General features: G+C 45.0%; 1 protein-coding gene across 1 annotated transcript in view; it reads left to right on the top strand.

The window, feature by feature from the left end:
* The window catches only part of SGO2 (shugoshin 2), a 266,669-nt gene that overhangs the window by 106,310 nt on the left and 138,119 nt on the right, over positions 1–22,240 (top strand). The window contains exon 6 of the mRNA XM_069225946.1: positions 8,720–8,907. Within this exon, the coding sequence (XP_069082047.1) occupies positions 8,720–8,907 (188 nt within the window). The remainder of the gene's footprint in view (positions 1–8,719; positions 8,908–22,240) is intronic.

Genomic DNA, 22,240 nt, shown 5'->3' with positions numbered 1-22,240 from the left:
GCCCTCACCTGTGGTATAGTGCACCCTGCCTTAGGGCTGTAAGGCCTGTTAGAGGGGTGACTTACCTATGCCATAGGCAGTGTGAGGTTGGCATGGCACCCTGAGGGGAGTGCCATGTCGACTTAGTCATTTTCTCCCCACCAGCACACACAAGCTGGCAAGTAGTGTGTCTGTGCTGAGTGAGGGGTCCCTAGGGTGGCATAAGACATGCTGCAGCCCTTAGAGACCTTCCTGGCATCAGGGCCCTTGGTACCAGGGGTACCAGTTACAAGGGACTTACCTGGATGCCAGGGTTGTGCCAATTGTGGAGACAATGGTACATTTTAGGTGAAAGAACACTGGTGCTGGGGCCTGGTTAGCAGGGTCCCAGCACACTTCTCAGTCAAGTCAGCATCAGTATCAGGCAAAAAGTGGGGGGTAACTGCAACAGGGAGCCATTTCTTTACATGTATGTATTTAGATATGTGCATTTCTTCGTACCAATAAATACTGTTTAGCGTTTTAAAAGTATACAGATATTCCTAAAGGTCGGCTTAACAAATGTTTATACTTATTGTTACTATATATATTTTATGCTTAACATGTATATTGGTTACTACATAGTTTACATATGTTTGATTATATGTTAATTGGGTCTCTGTTTTACCTATCTCTGTGTAATGTGATGATAACCATTGAATCTATAAGTGATTCACTATTGAAAAATTGGGTAAAATTATAAAATAAACATAAGCAAAGCATAAAAGTACCAAACAAAAATATAAACAAATGTAATAAATACATTAGCTTCATGTAGAGCAGTACTTGAAAGTATGAGCTTCTAAATATTTATCTAACATGTAAATGGGACTTATATAATAAAATGTTATCTCCGTTATTTTCTATATACATTTTTATGAAGTTATGTATCTATATATTTATCACTTTACTCCCACCGTAGGAATACAAAAATCTTCAACTCACTACTGCCTCATCCTATACCTCTTCCATTATATCCCCTACCTTCACTCGGACTCACCACAAACCTCTTTTTTCTACTATGATCTCCCAAATAACCCTTTCTGATGGATACAACTACCTGTGGATTCCTCACTCATTGAATTTTCTCCCGGCGTCAGCTTTCAACGGAAATTTTCTTCCTAGCTTCTGCACGTTGACGAGGACGTCACAATTGACCACGCGACGCCGTCTGACGTCATACAGGCAATAAGAGGTCCTCGCCGACGTCAGTTCCCTTTTTTCCGTGCCTTCTAACGACCGTTATTCTTCGAGGGAGCTACTGTTTCTACTCTGCGTAGTTAGTTACTGTTACTGTTTCTTTCTTCGAGAAGAAAGCATGTCTCAACGAAAGTCGGGTTTTAAGCCCTGCAATGAGTGCGGAGGCAAAATGTCGGTGATGGACCCACATGTAGACTGCTTGTGGTGTCTCGGGTCTGACCACGACGTGGAGAAATGTGACTCCTGTCAACGGATGAACCCGAAGGCGTTGAAGGAGCGTGAAGCAAAACTCTTTTTGGCGAAATCCAAGAAGAGGGAGAAGCAGCATCGACGCAAGTCATCTTCTCTTAAGTCCCATCGGCGTCATCGTGACTCTTGGCACCGGTCGAGTAGGGAGCGATCGCGCTCGAGGTCGCCTTCGGCTCGACGCCGAAAGACATGGGAAGTTAGTCCCACCATCACTCCGCAGACGCCTCTTGCATCACCGGCTTCACCAGCTTCGCCGACATCGCCTTTGAATCCACCATCTGTTTTTGAGGTTCCTCAACGTCAGGAGTTCTCACCGGCTTCTCAGACGCTGGGGCCAGCGCCGATGTCACCTCGAGCCCAGGCTCCGCAGTATCCGGCTTTCCTGGCCCCAGGAGCCAACCGTTCCGCATTTTTAAATGCGATGTTTGCTATTTTTCAACAGATGGCTCCAGGTGGTGGACCGGCTGGCCCTTCGGGTCCATTGGCCTTCAATATGAGTGCTCCGGCTCCTTTACGACCGGCACCTTTCATGCCCTTCCTTCCAATGGGAGGTGTTAGCTCGGCGCCGGTTCCTATGGCGTCGACTTCACAGCCAGTGACGCCGAGTAGATCTGCTGGTCCGGCGCTGGAGAGTTCTCCTGTTCATCGTTTGCCTCATACGGCGCCAAAGAAGTCCACGGCGTCGATGGATCCGGCGTCAGATGGATCCGAGGATCGGCGTCCGGTATCAACATCGGATGACGCCCTGTCGAAGCCAAGGATTGAAGCGAGGCTGCATTCAAGAAGGCTTGCTCTTTGCCTTCTTGAGGAGCATGAGTATCGGAAGCAGGCCTTGGAGGAAGGAGAGATTGAAGAACCTCTGGGGGATCTCCAGGGTTTAGATACGGCAAGTGGCTTACACACCTCTCCAGAATGGGACTTAACATCTCCTGGAGAATATACAGAGGAGGCTGCTTCATTCCACTCTGTAATAAGGAAAGCAGCTGACTTTTTGGACCTTCCCTTGCCGGTGTCTGAATCTAAGACCAATATTTTAACGGAGGTTTTACATCCTGCTTCGACAGTTGCAGAGCCTCTTCTGCCTTTTAATGAGGCTCTGTTAGAACCAATTTTAGAGATCTGGAAGAAGCCGGTGTCATCTTCGGCTGTTAATAGATCAGTGGCACGCAGGTATCGCGTGGCTCCTGCGGATCCAGGCTTTTTATCTAGGCACCCGACCCCTGAGACCCTGGTGGTTCAGGCTTCATGTTCATCTCTGACTGCCCCAGGTTCTTTTCTGGGAGTGCCTTCAGACAGAGACTCAAAGAAAATGGACCAATCTTCCAAGAAGGCTTTCATCTTGCAGTATGGCTCTCAAGTCTACTAATGCCACAGGCATTTTGGGCAGATACATCTACGCCCTAATGGAAGAGACAGTCGTCCCATACTGAGGTGCCTCAGGAGGTGTTGAGTCTGGTCTCCGATGTTCAAGCTGCGGCAAACCCAAGGGATCCAGTCGGGGCTGGACACTACTGATTCTGTGGCCTGGGCTATGGGCACTGCTGTTGATACGAGGAGGCAGGCCTGGCTTCGTTCCTCTGGTTTCTCATCTGATGTCCAGTCAGCCCTGCTGGATCTTCCCTTCGATGGGGATAAACTTTATGGATCCAAGGCGGACTCTGTCCTTGAGAGATTTAAGGAGAGTAGGGCCACAGCAAAGTCATTAGGCTTGCAGGCCTCCTCTTCGAGACTCTTCAGAAGATTTAGGGGGTTTGGTCGTGGCTCATCCTCCTCCTTTTCGGGGCAGATTTCAACAACAACCCGCCACTGCTCTCTCCTATAGATCATACAGGGGACGGGTAGGGTCCAAACCAGAGGAGCTGCCCAGCAGCACTCTGCCTCTTCCTCTGGAGGGGTGCAGCGTGGGAAGCAGCCTTAGTCTTCCACCAATTCCTTCACATACCACTCCTGTAGGGGGGAGGTTATTGAACTTACCTGGACGATTGGTTGATCAAAGCCAAGTCTCCGGAGCTCGTGCTGCATCACCTGCACTCGACAACCCAGTTGTTGTTCGACCTGGGGTTTTCTGTGAACGTGCCCAAATCTCACCTGGAGCCCTCTCAGCACCTCCTGTTCATAGGGGCAGTACTGGATAAAACATTGAATCGCGCTTTTCCTCCGCAGATTCAGGACATTCAGGCGTTGGTTCCAATGTTTCAAAGTGGAGCGGTCATTCCAGTCCTCAAGGTCCTACGTCTGCTCGGTCTGTTTGCTTCTTGCATTCTGTTGGTCACTCACGCTCGCTGGCACATGAGGGCTCTTCAGTGGTGCTTCCGAAAGCAGTGGTCTCAACACAAAGGAGATCTCGAGGGATCAGTAAAGATCTCCAGGGACGCTGCAATGGATCTAACATGGTGGGTTGCGGGCGGCAATCTTTCCCAAGGAAGGCCGTTCTCGCAACCTCCGCCGGTGACCACAGTAATAACGGATGCTTCCACTCTAGGGTGGGGAGCTCATCTGGTCTCCAGTGGAACAGATGTTTCACAAAAATCTGTTAGAGTTGCGGACAATACATCTGGCTCTCAAGGCCTTTCTCTCTTCCCTTCGCGGTCAGTCGGTTCAGGTCTTGACGGACAATACTACCGCGATGTGGTATATAAACAAACAGGGAGGAGTAGGGTCGTACCTTCTCTGCAGAGAAGCTTTGCGACTATGGTCCTGGGCAAGGGACCACCGGATTTGCTTGGTAGCAAACCATCTGGCCAGAGTCTTGAACGTGCGTGCGAACCGTCTCAGTCGGCACTTCTCGACCAATCACGAGTGGCATCTTCATCCAGATCTAGTCCAGCAAATCTTCCAGATGTGGGGAATCCCTCGGGTAGATCTTTTTGCCACTCGGGAGAACTGGCACTGCCAGTTGTTCTGCAGCCTCCAGTATCCAGTGCAAGGAACATTGGGGGGATGCGTTTCAGATGTCCTGGTGCGACCAGTTGCTTTACGCGTTTCCCCCCCATACCTTTGATTCCTCGGGTTCTGAGGAAAATTCGCCAAGACCGGGCCCATGTCATCTTAATAGCTCCGGATTGGCCATTGAGGGTATGATATTCGGATCTTCTCTAACTCTCTCTGTGCCCCCGCTCTGTCTCCCTCACAGGGCAGACCTCCTCTCGCAATTGCAGGGGCAGGTTTTACACCCCCACCTCCAGAGCCTGCACCTTCATGCCTGGAGATTGAACGGGGCAACCTGAGTTCCTTTTCTCTCCCACCTGAGGTAGTGGATGTTATTTTATCAGCCAGGCGACACTCCACTAAATCTATCTACGCTAGCAGGTGGGCTAAATTTGTGTGTTGGTGTGGAGAAAGGCAAATTGATTCCTTACGTGCCAACTTATCAGATGTCTTGTCTTTTGTGTTGTCCCTGGCACAGAGTGGTTGTGCAGTGGCTACTTGTCGGCCCGGTCAGCCTTTCTGTGTCTTCCAGACCAACCTTCTTTTATTTAAATCTCCTTTAGTATTAAGATTTTTAAAAGGCCTCAATAATAAGTTTCCTCCCACTCCTTTCATTATGCCTCAGTGGGATTTGAACCTAGTCTTAACGTTTCTTATGGGTTCACCTTTTGAGCCCATGCATTCTTGCCCCATAAGGTTATTGGTGTTAAAGACTGTTTTCCTTGTTGCGATCACTTCTGCTAGAAGAGTGAGTGAGCTGCAGGCTCTTTCTGTTAAGCCCCCCGTATACATCCTTCTATGTAGATAAGGTGGTGTTGAGGACCAAGGCTGCTTTTTTGCCAAAGGTGGTTTCACCCTTCCATATGGTTCAGACTATTACTCTCTCCTCTTTTTATCCTCCACTTCATCCTTCTAAAGAGGAAGAAAGACTACATCGTTTGGACCCGAGAAGAGCGCTGAGCTTCTTCATAGACAGAACGAAGGAGTTTAGATTGGAGGATCAACTCTTCATCGGGTACGTGGGAAAGAGGAGAGGAAGGGCAGTCCACAAGAGAACACTCTCCAGGTGGTTCATTCTTTGCATTAAGCTGTGTTATTCTCTGGCAAAGAAAGAACCCCCTGATGGAATAAGAGCTCATTCCACCAGTTCTAAGTCGACCTCTTCGGCCTTGGCTAGGGGTGTTCCTGTGGTTGACATCTGCAATGCCGCAACTTGGTCATCCCTCCACACTTTTGCAAAGCATTACTGCTTGGATTCGGAGGTTAGGAGGGATGGCCATTTTGCACGGTCTGTGCTGCAGGATTTCTTGGTTTGACCATTTAGGCACCCTCCACCGAGTGTGGTACTGCTTTGGGACTCTATTCAATGAGTGAGGTAGTTGTATCCATCAGAAGAACGAGTTACTTACCTTCGGTAACGCCTTGTCTGGTGGATACACTAGCTACCTGTGGATTCCTCACGGTCCCTCCCGCCTCCCCGTTGCCTGCCTGGTCTTACCAAGCTATCCTTGGGTGTGCTCCTCTTGGTAGTTTATGACTTCCATATATAATGTATATATTTATGTATATAAGTACATATTTAAAAAAAAAAAAAAAAAAAGAGAAAAGAGTTTGTGAGATTGCTATACATAGTATGTATCTATATATAATTTTGTCTATTTACATTTTTGGGCTGATGTTTTTATCTATTGGTGTAATTAAATATTGTTGTATAAATATTTGTTTCGATTGCCTATTCGTCTCAGAGGCACGTAAAAAATGTTGGTACTGACGTCGGCGAGGACCTCTTATTGCCTGTATGACGTCAGACAGCGTTGCGTGGGCAATTGTGACGTCCTTGTTGACGTGCAGAAGCTAGGAAGAAAATTTCCGTCGAAAGCTTGCGCAGGGGGAAAATTCAGTGAGTGAGGAATCCACAGGTAGCTAGTGTATCCACCAGAAAAGGCGTTACCGAAGGTAAGTAACTCGTTCTTCTAGACTCTTTCCTCCTCCTATCCCTCCTTTATCCTATTTAGTTCAACTAATAGGCTCACATGTCCACTGCTCCAATTAACAAATTATATTTCCCTCTACTAATCTGCCACTAATCCCCTTTGGTTTCCGAAGTAGCGTGCTACTCATTGAGAAGTGCTTCAATGCCTTGTGTGGAGTAGAAAGAGCTATATAAATAGAATTGCATTTACAAGTATGTTGCGTAGGGAGATCTGTTGGCTTTACTGTTTTTTTTCGTTTTTTTTTTTTGCTTCCGTTTTTTGTTTCGGGTGGGCAGGAGGGAAAAAGCAGTAATGCAGGAAGTGGGCAAGTAGAAAGCAAAAACATGAGATGGGTAGAAGGGTTGTAAGGGGCAAGCAACAGGATGGAGCTGGATGGGAAGCAGCCAGAAGCCAAACACAGCTGGGTGTGAGGGGCAAACAACATGGAGAGGAGCAGAAAGGTGGGAGGGAGCACACAACAACACTGTGGGGTGGGAGGAGACAACCAACAACACAGAGTGGGACTATGGTAAAAACATATGTGGGAGATGGCCTGCAAGCACGTGCTCTTTCAGAGTGCCTCAGCGCGGAAGTAAAAAAGTAGCACCAAAAGCATGAGCATTGGAAGGAAAAAAGTACTTGGACTATACTGTAGGAGAGGAGCAAATCAACAGAGGAAGTGAAGCTGGCATGCGCTGACCAAAGAGAAGCAAGGGGATGAGTAATAAAGCCAACTAGTGGTAAGCAGTGGGTAGCCTATCTGCCCATTGTAAGCCAACAAAATGTTTCAAGTGATGCCTTGTTCCAGGCGAGACCTAAAAATGGGAGATTGAGGCATCATTCAGTGCCACGCACTGGTTTTCTTGGAATAATCATGGCTCATTTATAGCAGCCTCTCCGATCACAACTTCAGAGCAAAGACCCCAGTTAGAACATAGCAGGCTTCCCCTCTGTGCCAGACATGCGCTGCCCTTTGTGCAAACTTTCTTGGACAACCATAAAATTATCTAGTGCAGCACGCTGCCTTTGGATTTATTTAACGCAAAGCAAAATACTGCATAGTGTATACCAGAATCAAATCTGAAAATAGCAGAAATTGGCAGTAAAAGGACAGAAGGGATGTAGGACGGTGCAAGAGAAGATACCTGAATAGCTGAAAGAATGAGTCTGAGAAAGAGAAACATCTAGCCAGCAATAGGAACCCAAAGCTAAACTGATGTGATGGTGATTAAAAAATTTGGTGAAGAGCATAAACCAAGATTAGGATTCAGTACTAGTTCTATTGACATCATTACTACTGGAACAGATGTCCTCCTTCAAAGGACGTTGGAAAAGAAACACAAAATAACCAAATAGAATGGGAAGCATAAATAAGCAATACAATGAAAGAAGGAATGTAATGGCTACTCTGCTACAATTGAAAAGAAGCAATAAAGGAATAAAAGAAAGTAATACAAATAGAGCTGAACATTGTAGTTGCTACTGGTAACTGACCTTCCATGCTGTAGAGTTACAAATCAATAGTGTTTCTGCTTAGTGGAGTCCTATATCCATCTACAGACCCACAGTACCTTCTTGGTGCACATAGTGGGGACTGGCACCCAATTTTTGAGGCAAGGACTAAATCAGTTTTATTCCTATGATTTAGAACAAGGACTGCAATTAGCAGTTCCTTCAAATTTGGAAGTTTTCATAGTCACATGTAACTATCTCCACTCCTTTTTCACGGCTCTTAAACTACCTGCTGTTGGTTATCTTCTTTGGAGCAATTGAGTAGAATTTAACCTGGTCTCTCCACCTGTTGGAGCTCAGGACAACTACTCAGATGGATAGACTACAGAGTTCAGTGTTAACATGCATGTTTTTTCACTGTATGTAAACACTGAATGCCAAGTATATCCAAGCTTGTTACTGAGGGTAATTTAAGCATGTGAATCTATGAAAGATATCAATGCTGGTAAACTGTAGCTAAAAATAAATAACATTTTCATACTGAGTATATATTGCCCAGATCAGATTTGAACAAAGTACCCATAACCAGGGCTCGGGCATCTTTTGAAATTTAAATGTTAAATTTATTATATAAACTTCAGATTATGGTTTGCTTTACATCTTTTATATTGTTTTCACAAGGGATTGCGAATTTCTACTGTGCAGAAACTTCTGGGTGTTTTTTTTTATTTTTATATTTGGGCTCTTATATGAATGACTCTTCTGCGACTAAGTAATTTGAAACTACACACACAATGTAAAACTGATTCTTAATCTAAAATCTGAAGTGTACATTTTCATTTTGTCAAGTTAGTTGTTATGCACCTTAGGTTAATTCCAGTCTACCTTTTTCCGTCTAGATGCACAGCAGTCCCTCTAAGGGTACCGTACCATCAAGCAGATGATAAACTATGTCAGGACAGCAATTTGGAATCCACGAAGAAAATAAGTTTGTTTCCTCCTGGAGGCATCCGGCTATCGAATTCCAGCAAAAGTTCAGTTGAATTGAATAATGCTGAAGCTGTCTTTGCTGTCAACAATTCAAGAGGTACCATTTTATATAGTGACTGATTTGTTCACTGATGGGCTCCTTTCCACTCGAGATTGAGCTCTTAAGTAAGAGGTATCCAGAGAGGAAGGCAGAATTATGTAAGCGTGGCTAGTAACTTACAGTACATTCTATAGCTCTGTTAAATGCATCTGTTTTTAAAACATGCTGCGCTCAGTCCCCTCAATGTTAACTCTTATACTTGATATATACTTACCTCACCCTTTAATGAGGAGCTACCGTGATAGATAAAATACATGTATAACACCTTGTCATCACCTTGATTTCGTGGTACTTCAGAGGTCTTTGGTACAAGAAATAAACCTTTAAAACTGTGGGTTAACATAAGCTACTATACGTCCAGGACAACCACTCATTGGTTTACATCCTTCCAGGACAGGACTCAGCAACCCATTAAAACTCCTTCAGAGAGCACATATATGATTAATCTTTAGTTCTTAATGCTCAGGTGTGTGTGTATCTATGTATATATTTAATGAAAAAACAAAGATTAAAGCCAGGTTATAGTTAGGAAAACTTTACTTATTCTTTCAACTTAAACTATACACACTTGAGAAGTTCCAAATGTATAGCTATAACTTAAATTTCTCATTTACGCACCACCTTGAATTTATTATAATCTGCTCACCTATGTACAGTCTTGTCGCCTCACTTGCCACACATTAACTATCTCACCCCTTCTCCAAACATTTTGTTATACGTTTGCATATTATATAAATTATAGCATGTGAAATTATAGCAATTATAACAACAGTAATGGCATCGAAAATGACATTGTTTTAGAGAACACAGTGCATGGTATAGTTAATGTAGTATGGCGAATGAGGTGACACTTGTTTCACGGAAACCTGAATTTCCTGGCCATTAGCAACAGCAAATCAAAGAATTCCATTAAGCTGTGCTGCAGCTTTTTGCTTGTTATTGGATCCGCTTTGGCACGCCTTTGGGGTCCAACGAGCTGAGGAGCCTCCCAATTTTGCTTCTGCAGGCAGGTCCACCCTCAGCGCCTGCTGGATCCTTTGTTTCGTTTTGGGTTCTGGAACACCTTTGGTACCAGCTCCCTCTCTGGTGCCACAACCTGTGCCAGAGCACAATATACTGATGCCATCGACACTAGTAACAATGACCACCCCATAGTGCTGTCTGACACTGGGTTGGCACCACCCTGACCTCATGTGAAGCCACGCACTTTCAGCTTGCTGGCCACCCCTCTGTTTCCGACGCAGCACCATGCCCCTCGGAAGAGCTCATGTCTATGAATTGTTTGGCAGTTTTGTATAAAGGCATCCAGGTCAGACACTGGGTTAGTTTTGCCTCTGGACCCAGCCGCAGAGAATAGTGCCTCCTTTGTAGTAGTGGTGTTTAGGGTGGCAGAGGTCCTTGATTTTAAATTACTTACTCAGGTAGTTAAGACCACTGTCCTAATTTAAGTGCTTCATCCTGGTCAAACAATTTCTGAGCCCCTACTTACCTTCAGTAAGGCTCTGCAGACACAATTTTGGGTACCTGAGCTAAACTCTATTGAGGACCCCCATTTAATCGGTAAGTTGCCAAGCACCATCCCCCTATTCTGGGCAACCCAAACTTCCTCACCCAGAAACTCATTCCTGAGCCTTGTGCAGAATTCAGCCAGCAATATTAACCTGAATTCATTTGCATCCACTCCCTGACATGGAATCAAAGAGACTCATTTATTTCTCCCCAAGCCATAGTTTCCCAGTGACACCTTTACCTGGTCTTGACATTTCTTATGTGCACACCCTTCGAGCATCTGCACAGGAGGCAAAGCTGGGTGTGAGAAACTGGCACCTTGTTTGTAACTTGAACTGGAGTGCACTGGAATCCTGCTAACCAGGTTCCCAGTGCCAGTGTTCTTTCCCTAAATTATTGTAAAAGTAATTGGATACACCTTTAGCTACCACTGTAAGTCCCCAGTAAAAGATACTTAGGTACCCAGGGCATGGGGTAGACCCCTGAGGGCAGCAGCACTGATTGTGCCACACTCTAGGGCCATGCATCCAGATGCACCCGGCACTGCCTGTGTGTGCGCCCTGTCCACCATACACTGCATTTACTATGGGTAAGTCACCCCTCTGGCAGGCCTTATAGACCTAAGCCAGGGTGCTCCACATTATATGTGAGGGCATAGTTGCATGAGCAATATGCCCCCCAATGTGTCCTTGTCAAACCTAGGTCATAATGAGTGATAGAGCAGCCATTTTAATGCATGTGCTGGACACTGGTCAAACACGAGTTTCCCAGCTACATGATGGCCACTCTGAACCTTGGGTTGTTTGGTATCAAACATCTCAGAATGATAAATCCAAAATGGTACCAGTACCGTATGTATTATAAAATGTGACCCCCTGCAAAATCTAACTATCCTGGCATGATGGCAGACTAGTTCCAACCAGCCTGCCACATCCAGACAGCCAATGCACAAACCTTGGGGGAGAGCCATGTCTCTCTGGTTTGTAAAACAATGCTCTTCCTGGGTGGAGGAGCTAACACCCCCTCCCTCAGAAATATGCATTGCCCTGGCAGTGAGCTTCAAAGAGCTACCGCCCTTGACCCTCTGAATCAGTTTCCTCTGTCTTGGAATGGGAGGAAATAGCCAATTAGGTTTAGGACAGTGACCCTTCCCACAAGAAGTGGTCACTATAGTGGGCGCAGCCACCCAAAGTTAAGTGTCCCAATAGACACTACTAGGTTCCCCCTAAAACACCCACTAAATTCAGTATTTAGTGGGCTCCCCTATCCCAAAAAAATCAGATTTGAAAGGGCAAAGAAGACCAGCACCAAAAAAGATCCAAAGCAAGAGAACTGGACCTGCTGCACAAGAAAAGGTGACACACACTGCCTGCTGCATCCAGGACCTGAAAATCGCCGCTGCGGAGGAGCTGGACACTGGACTGACCCCAAGAAACCCAGGGGACCTCCTGGCTTCAAAAAGCACCCCAGATATACCTTCTGAGGGGAGGCACCACTCAACAACCAAGCAAGAAGCAACAAGCCTGTGAGGGTCACTTCACTTGACTTCAGTATCTCCACAACCAGAAGTCGCAGCTGGACCCGACAACACGCTGATGACAGCCCGGATGCAACCTACAAGTGTGCCAAGTTTGGTGGCACTGGGCCCTCCAATGGTCGAGCTATGCCAATACCCTGGATACTGGTCAGCTGACGTCGGACAACCAGCTCTCTCTGAGCTGAAAAAGGATGAGGAGGAAGCCCTAGTCGAGGGGCTTCAGGACCTCCTGCCAGAGTGCCCCTGTTTTCCTGTAATCAGCCCTCAAAGAGACTCACCTCCAGCTCCAAAGGGTTCCATGGCACATAGCATCCAAGACCTCCAAGTCGCCCTGGATCCAGCCGCCCTAAGCCCTGCATCACGGAACCTGCTGTGCACCCCGGGTCCCTAACCCTTTGCGACCTTGACAGCCCAAGGGGACCCCAAGGCACCGTCTTTAAATTTGCAAACAAGCTCCTTTTCCAAGTGGCCTCTCCGAGTGGCCCTGTGCCTGCTCCCACTGGAACCGGGAGCCGCCTGAGGCTCTCCAGCCAGCACAGTGTACCCACCAACTGCTTCAACCATCCTGCAAAAGAAGAGACTGATAGCCCAACTGTACCATTTTTTAATGCATGACTACCTATTGATTCCTATCGCACATAAAGCCAAACTTTATTAAAACTTTAAAAAGTCATAACTCAAAAAATACTTAACATATCTAAACCATCATGGTCTTAATTATGTAAGTCTGAAGTATTTTGTATAACTTCTGGTCTCAAGTTATACATTGAGTGCATGTAGTGCATGATTGACTTTGAGAGTACAACAAATGCTTAGCACTTCGCCTGAATTAGCCTAACTGCTCGACCAGCTACCTTAAAAATTGGAGCATTAGGTGGTCTAATTTTTACCTCCGGAAACCGTGTGGTTGCCTCTACCCCCTGCACAGTGTGCCTAGTTTTGCACACTACATAGAGGACCAGCCTCCTACATTGGTGCAGAGCAGAATGTAGTTGCTGCAGAGCACCATGCAGCCCTTGTTATTTGCAATGCAAAGTACCCTAGGCTCACAGGGCTGACCTGAGACCTGTGGACTTGGAGGCTTAGAAAGGTTCCAGAACCATTGGTGCTGATAACAATAAAATGTGTGCAAAGAGGAGTGGGGAAGTTGGAACCCAACTACCCTAAAGATATAAAATCTAAATATGAAGTGGGGGATGATGTAAAAAATGGTTACTTCTCAAGAGCTGAATGGCTGATGTAAAGGAGAAGCGTTGGTTTATGGTGATTATGGGAGGATTGTCTCTTTTGTGATGCAATGTTTAGCTCGGACAAGAAAGCAAACAATATATTTATGAAGGGATTCTTATGAACAAATACAGGTTTACTACAGAGCAGTATAGTCAGAATATTTAGGTACCCATACAGCCTTGATTAGACTTTGCTGATTACTCATTCAAGTCGGTAGATTGTTGCTGCAAAGTTGAGACACATGACGAGCTTTTCAATTTGATCATGAAGGAGAATATTTTGAGAAATTGTTTTCTATGTTTGCAGCAACAAAAATCTCACCAGAATAATGGAGACCTTTCAGAACTCTGCGGCGAGAATCACACTCATTCTCCCATGCTGCGCTCAAATCACATAACTCCTGGTAGAGTTCCACTGGCCACGGCCAGTTGTCACGAGAGGAAAGATAATGTGATAGTTTTAGTGCCGAGGTTGCACCTCCTCACATTTGAGTGCACTGGCCCTGATGTTAGAGTTCAGGGACCTCTGAGAATAATAATGGTCAAGGGATGGTTTGCCCACAGTGACGAGTGAGTAGCTCTGGGGTATAGACTGACCAGAGATGATTCTGAGGTAGCCCCATTGAGACCATATCTGCCATGGCATTGCTACATGCTTTGTCAGACAGTCAGAAGAAGACCTGGGCCATGCAGACCTCAGCATGGCACAGTGTGCAAGCCTTGTGAGTGCATGCACAGACCTGCATGCCACAGCCTGGCAGATGTCTAGAACAGGCAGAGCTCATGGTATCACCGTTGACCCTTGTGGAACTGGAATGGGCTCTCAGAAATTCAGGGGGTTATCTGTTGGCCAGTGCATAGCAGATCTTGATCCACAGGACTGTCCACAAGGGTCCTCCTTTGCACAGCTTTGCCTTTCTCTGCACCTAAAAACCAGGTGAAGAGCTGATCTACTCGAAAGTCGTTTTTGCTTTTGATGTAAAAACCTAACACATGCATGCTTACCTACTTAACCATTGGCTAGGTGTGCATAGTTGTTGTACATGCAAGAGGAGAAGGATATTTGTTGATGTTATTGTTGAATATTTGACCTACAGGAACAAACCTTTAAGCATTATAGTTATCACCCTCGAGAATGGTAATTAACACCATATCATGGAATACCAAGGGCTTAAACTCTCTGCCCAAACGCCAACAAATCTAGAAATATATCCTTGACAGGCACTATGACGTAGTAGCTCCACAGGAAACGCACCTTAGGCAAAGCGAGAGACACAGATTGAAACCTAAATCATACCCTCTGACTTATCAATTAGCTGCCACCAAACACAATGGGGTCGTACTCCTTTTTCACTTCTCCCTCAAATTCTAAGTGGAGGGTACTAAATCAGACCGAGGATACACTGCTGATGGTCAAAGGATATATAAAAGGTCACCTCTGTACCATAGCAACTAATATATATGCCCCCAGTACCAGGCAATTCTGATTTCAAATTACATGGTGACTTTGCAGAAGTGGATCTCATTTTGATGGGAGACTTTAACCACATTTGGGACCCCACCTTGGATAGCACTTGCGCTCACAGATTATAAGCAGGCATTTTCCATAGGAGTACAAAGACTGCAATACCCCAGCTAGGCTTATTAGAGAATTGGAGGGCTTTATACCCTATAGCTAAAGTCTATACCTTTTTTCACACTCGCTGTACGTTCTCTAGACTAGACCACATATTTGTTAGCCAAAGACTACATCAAGCCATTGCTGCAGCCAGTATCCACCCTAGTGCCATGGTGGACCAGGTTCTCATTGAGGTTTTGTTGGAGTGGGACGGCCCGAAACCTTCCTTTAGAAGGTGTTTTTTGTTGTTGCTTTTTTTTCCCGACAACCCTCACTCGCGATCGTCTATTTAGAGATGAACTACGCACATTCTTTAGAGAATATTTCCAAATGAATAAACCTCAAGACACTAAACCCACCACTACACAGGACGCTTTTGAAGCAGTAATAAGGGGGAAATGTATTTCTTTGTCTACCCGTAACCAACAAAAGTCTCAGGAACGCGAAGCCCTGGAAGCTGAACTCCTCCTCCCTGAGTGTGCCCACAAGGATTCTCCAAGCTTAGCTCTTCAAAGGAAGGTTACATCACTTAGGGGGAAAATTAAAGCCATATTTGCTAACAGGGCAGCGATGCAGTTACTGCGCATAATGAAAATTACATATGATCAGAGGAACAAAGAATGCGCAGCACTAGCAAATCAATTGCGGGCTAAACAGGAAAAGGAATATATTTTACAAATTAAAGGGGCCAAATGGGAGATCCAGAACACGGAGGTGAGGAAAAGCACAGGCATTCAGAGAATTCTATGAACATATCTGTACCCCAGACTCACCCCTTGGCAGTGAGCAAATGGCTTATTTAGATGAAGTCTTGCTCCCACGGTTCCCTGCATCCCTTTTAGACTCCTTGGACTCGCCTATAACAATGAAAGGTGCAAATCACCATAGATTCTTTCAAGCACCACAAATCACCAGGGCCTGGTGGATTTACGGCACAATTCCATAAGGCGTTTAGTGCGGACTTGACCCCACACCGGACTGTTCTTTTTAATCATATTGGGAACACCCTTGTGGTGACCCCAGCTATGGGTGAAGCTCTGATAAGAAGAGCTCAGGGAGAAACTTGAAGCAAACATGGCTGCCTCGTTTGAGACCTTCAGAGCTGATGTGGGCACTCACCTGGCCTCACTCCAATCAGACATGGACTCTGTCGACACTAATTCTGGACTTCGACACCAAACCACAAGAGCTGGAGCAACGCATAGGCCCTCTTGAACAAACCACGATGCACTTCCAATCCCAGCTACACTATTGAAATGTGAGGACCTGGAGAATTGCTCTCGGAGACAACATGGAAATTACGGGATTGGAGGAGGGCAGCACAGGCTCCGACCTGGAGGCATTCGTAGTAGGCCTCTTCGCGGAGCTCCTGTGCGTGGGACATCCAGAAGTGTGGATCGAGAGAGTGCACAGAGTGGGGCCACAGACTTCTGAAGGTGGGAAAAGATCTAGAGACATTCTTGCCAAGCTCCACTCCTTTAAAACTAAAGTGTTGATACTTCCTGGTGTACTACCGAAACCAGAAAATAACCCCTTGCTGTGTGCTTCTTAAAGGCCGATAGCACTGCTTACCTAGACTCTAAAATTCATACTAAAATTCTGGCCAACAGACTGGAGGACATTTTGCCAGACAAGGGAACCAAAAAGCACATACCACCGGTCCTGTTGCCGTTAGATGCTGAGAAGGCCTTCAACCGGGTAGATTGGCCTTTCCCATTTCACACCCTTTGTAGATTTGGCTTTAGCAACCAATTTTATATCAATTATACAAACTAATTACTGATGCCCACGATCTGGGTTGATAGTAAATGGGACAGCATCAGAATATTTTTCTCTGGCACGTGGTACAATACAGGGATGTCCCCACTACTATTTGCTTTCTGCATCAAACCCTTAGCTGCCAAGATACGGGTGACCTCTACTGTAGAAGGCCTGTCATTCGACTCAGGAACATGAACTTTCTCTCTTCGCAGATGACATCCTGCTCTCGCTGACCTCCCCACAGACCTTGCTACTGGCCCTTCAACTAGAACTGAAGCGCTTTGAGATAGTTGCAGGGGTCCGGGTCAACTTACACAAATCATTCCTTCTTAATCTGACGTTTCAATCCCCTGTTATGAAAGATATAGCAGTGGCCTCTCTCTTTCTGTGGATGAAGAAAGAAATCATGTATTTGGGGATTAAAATAACTCCTAGAGTGACTGACCTTTATAAAGCTAACTTCCCCCGTTTACTCAGACAGTTGAAGGCAGATTTTAAACAAGCATTTGCAATGCAATAGGTCTCGCATCTGCAAGAGTTAGAGCTACTGGCGTTGTAAATGACAATGTCTTTTACCCTTGTGTTTTGGTTTGGAGTAAAAGCCACTGACTAACCAAACCGCTAGCACCTCACTGTTCCAACAGCACACTCCAGTGTAAGCGTTAGGACCCCTTGAAGCGATATAAGCTATAAGCGCTAGATTACTCATAGCTGTTGAAATGTCAATTATAATTACACTGACATTATGAAAATGTCACACATAGCAATCTGAAACCTTGGCAGCTACGCTTATTGAGGCAATAAAATTCATCCTGAAAGCCATTCCAGGGCAATATACACGAGAGGCAAACTGCCAAAAAGCATCCTTTTACTCTAAATGTGCATGCACGCATTTGATTTTACTATCTGCGAGCATGTGCTCCCATCTATTTATATGAAGACTTACTTATACACACACATATGCATGTATCTGTATATACATGTTTGTGCTTGCGTGTGTTTAAGTATGAAGTTAAACTTCTGTGTTATCGGTGCTCACCTGTCTTTCATAACTCATAAACTGACATTGCTCATACGCACCGCTCTGAAACTTTGTGCAACATGGTAATTTTTGCTTGTGAAACATCTTAATAAGTCTTTGTGGAAACCCGTGCTCGAACTTGCGCGCACACACATCCACCAAGTATATATACAATAACGTAAGCCTGCATCAATATCTTTCATTTATAATGAAGATTGAAAAAACAGTTGTATTTGGATAGCTCTACAATGGCTTAAGTAAGACACTGGCCCTCGCAACTGTGACCATCAACCATACACAATCACCGGAATTTCATCCGCCATTTCTAATCATCTAATCCTCAAACAAAGTAAGTGTTGCTGTTTCTGAGGATACTGCACCACGCTTGTTGTATGCTGTTCAGTTCATCTTTGCCTCTATTTGCTGGGCTGTGATTTATGCCTTTGAAATAGGCAGTATGCCCTGATTGATCCTGCTGGGTGATAGCGGTTGCCTAGCATCAGGTTTGTACAGAGGCCTGGAATGCAGTTGGCACCTCAGAAAATAGGGTCCTGTTGTTTTGTTTCCAGTCTGGGACACGATTGCGGAGCCCTTCTAGCCTCGCATGTTTTGCAAGTCACCATTTTACACTTAACCACGTGGAGAATTTTACGGAAGAAATAATATAACATGCCACCAGAATAAAACAAGCATTTGAACTGCAATAGCTCTCGTGTTCGCTCGAGTTTCAGCTATTAGTGTTTTCTTGCCACAAACTGAAAATAAAAAGTAAAACAGTTGACATAAGCAGCCGGTTCAAAGTGATGCTGAGAGCTTGCAGAGACAGACAAAAGGACAAACATTTGTAAAGCAAGAACAGAAAATGTGTGAGGGAGAGTAATGAATGGAATAAACAAAGTCACACATCACTGCAGATGAAAAGTAAGTAATAGACTAGAGCCCTGTTAACAGAAACAGACTGGAGCCACTGAAGCATCCAGCGCTCTGGTCAAATGCTATTAGCCTTTGAACAAAGTAATCCCTAAGCACATGCTTCAAAGGCACAAGTGGAAGGGTACAAGTACTAGGGCCATGCTCCAGGGGAGTGTACAGCTGTGGAAAAGGTGGGACAAAAAGCAAGGATTGACCACTAGCAAGCAAGGATTTTTTAAGGACACTGAAACAAACCAGTGAAAAAGCAGAGACCCCACAAAGAAGTATAGAATATATACTAAAGTATATACAAGAGGCCTCGAATGCTTGACCTAAAAATGGGCCCTGCTGCATCTATTCTTGGTTGGGCCATATAAACGCTGTGAAATTGACAATACTCCTGTGCATTATATATATCTTTCAGGGACTACCACTAGACGTAGATAGGGCATTCTTCTCTAATGCCAGATCTGCAATTACAAACTTAGTTTGGCAGAACCAAAGAGTGTGACTGTCGCATAAAATTGTGACGCTACGCTGAGGAGCTGGCGGGTTCGCACTTCTCAACATCACCCTTTACCATGAAGCCGCACAACTATGGGTTAGTGGCATGCGTGTCTTTAACAAACCCCCACTATGAAACACATGTCTGATCTACTTAATGATCGTAGGAAGGGTTTTGATTATATTTGGGGGCCTTTGGTTCTGTACCTTTCATAGGGACTTCAACTTTTCTACTCGCGTTGGAGCTTTGCACCTCTTCATGACTTAACATCCACACTTCCCCAAAGTGATGTCTAGCTCCATGTCACCACAATAAACCCCCCTCCCCCCACCCCAAAGACAAAAGGTCTGATTCTCTGTCAACATTACATCTGGTTACACCATTGACACAAATGTTTTTGTATTTAGTCTTTTGGTAGTTGTTTGTTATATGTTCGCAAGTAATGACAAGTGTACTGGCACAGATAGTGCTGTTCTTTCGTCTCATTCTCTAGATCGTATAGAGACCAATTTTAAATGACACTGGATTTGTTATTGGCTTATGTGAATGACCGATGGGTCTCTACAAATGGTACACAGTCATCATGTATTGTTATAATTTCTTATGTTAAAAATGTAATGAAGAAAATTTGAGGGGAAAAAAGGGACCTGTACCTTTAAGGTCCTCGGAAGTATCCCCATCCCACAAGGCACTTCAGTGGCAGTTTGCTTCAGAGTGTCAGTTCTTTTGTCTGGCTCCTTCAGGCATGATCTCTGAACACTACAGGTGTTTTCTTCACCTAAAACGTTCAAAAAATCTTTTAAGCGCTTTTAATAGCTTACTAGTTGACAATTTAACACTTCTGTCAAGTGCTTCAATTTTTTTGAGAATTTTGAGGGATTTGTCTGTCACTATGCCATCTCTATTCACTAAATGTCCTTCCAGTGGCAGAAAGAAGGTGAGTTCTGATGCTTATGAGGTATGTGTTGTGTATTTGTCACCTCAACACCTGACTAAGGGCTGTGACACTTGAAGTAAAATGTGTAAAAGGACCCTGAAGGACAGACACTGTATCCGGCTGCGTGGCTGGATGGAAGACATGAAAGCTGATCAAGAAACCATGGGAATAGAGAGCTGTTCTTCTCATTACATTTTTTAATTTATTTTTTTAAATATTTTTTTTATTTAAAAGGTACAAAACAGGTGGACTCCCACCAACATCTCTCCCACTGATGTGGTCTTTGTGAGGTTTGATTGTGTCCTGTTCACCTTCCAAGGAGGGCTCAATGTCGACGGGTCTCCATCATTATCACTGTTCATCTAAATCGACGGCAGGACGATGCCAAATATTTTGACGGGGCTGCTATCTCACTCATGGTCGAAATCTCATCACTCGACTTCAAGGTTGCATCAGTCCACGTCGAAGTCCCATCACTCGTCCTAAAGATTTCACCGATCAGCATTGAGATCTCAACAGTCGACATTGAAAAAAAAAGTCCCACTTGGCGTCAAAGAGACCAACCTCTCCTCTGAAGACTCCAGCTTTGACAAAAAAAGGTGTGCACTATGTTGATAACTCTACTCTCTATGTCAACAGCCCCTCAGGTAGATGTTTCATCTTCTCACTGGTCAGGATCATCGCAGCATTAAGAGGCTTCATCTCCTTAACCAGAGACTGATTTTCCTCCTATCAGACCTATAATTTTGGTCATTGTCCCTGTGCAGCATCATTTACAGCCTTTACTGATGTCTCCAATATGGCAGTCTTCCAGGGCAGCTTCTATATCTCCGATTCAGAAATGGAAAGCTCCATCCCCGTTGAGATCCCTGCCCCCACAGTCACGTTCTCATGCAAGATCTATGACCCCCATCGACAAAACAAAGATCACCTGATAACTCTTCTAACACGTCATACACACCTATCTCTCCAGTTCAGTCTCTAGCTAGGGTTTCACCAGTTGACATGTTCCAGGACACCCTGGTGAGAGGTGCATCTAAACTAAACATCTCACTTGACACCCCTCAACCAATGTTGTCCGTGATCTTGGAGTCCCTACAACCAAGAGTTACCCGAGGCCTCATCTCCCTCTTCTTCCAGGTTTCAATGACATTGTGGAAGAAAAATTTCTAACACCAGCCACCGTAAAATCAGCAATACCTAGGCTGTTGAAGAAATGCCAGCCTCGACAACGAGATCTGGTTTTCCCAATAGCCAAGATAGGGACATGCTTCGGCTCCAGAAACCACAGCACCTCCACACTGTGAAAGTAAAGAATGGATGCCATTGGCAACAAAATGTGTAGGATGGCCTCTACATATTTGCAAAATGCGAGTTCAGCTGCATTATTGGGTAGCTACCATCAGGCGGTTTGGTATGGGATGAAATCGTGCATGGGTGACTTGCCAAGTCACAGACAACAAGATTACCTAGAGATGGTCAATTAAGGTTCCCTTATCGACAGGCACACCATCAGTGCTGCAGTGGACTCAGTGGAGCATTCAGCCACTGCTTTCTATCATGGCATCTCTCCAAAGCGAGCCTCTTGGCAAAAGGCTCTCATCTCTAAAACCAGATGTCTAATTGAAAATTGCTTGAATTAAGCAGAAACACTAAAATCAATTGGCCTGGTAAAAAAACAAAAGAAAGGCTTTTAAACAGCAGTATAAGCCTAGAGACAGGCGATATTATTACCATACGTTTCAAACTCCTAGTGCACCACCACATTATGGCTTAGTAATATATTTATTAAAGGTGAGTAAATATAAACAGAAACGCTCCTGCCTCTGCCCTGTTGGCAATGCTATTAGTAAACTAAGAGGCAAGTCGGGGATTATGAGTACTCTATATGTGACCTAGATTCTTAGGGCCTCCTGAGGATGTGAGGATGTCGCGCAGTGCAGCAAGTCACCTCGCCTCACTGTGTGACATAGAAAGGGCAGGAATGCACCGTATGTAAGGCAATACAGCACATTCCTGTCCTTTCCCATGTGCTGGGGCACAAAGGGCGGCCTAGAGCCAGCAGTCTTGCACCACGGTGCCTGTGTTGCATGTGGGATTATTTTTGTGCACAGAAACAATCCTGTGAATCATATTCCTCTTTCTGTGTGGTGCAAAATGCAGTGCACATAGAAAGAGGAAAAAACAAGGAGAAATAGAAAAAATTCTCCTTGATACACCTCCCCTGGGAAGGTTTAAGATTTTGGCACATCCTCAGGTTTACAAGGTCATGTAAATCTGACGATGCGTCAGAATTTGTGA

Source organism: Pleurodeles waltl, chromosome 3_1 (assembly GCF_031143425.1).
Source record: "Pleurodeles waltl isolate 20211129_DDA chromosome 3_1, aPleWal1.hap1.20221129, whole genome shotgun sequence".
NCBI lineage: Eukaryota > Metazoa > Chordata > Amphibia > Caudata > Salamandridae > Pleurodeles > Pleurodeles waltl.
This window is presented reverse-complemented; position numbering and strand designations above follow the sequence as displayed.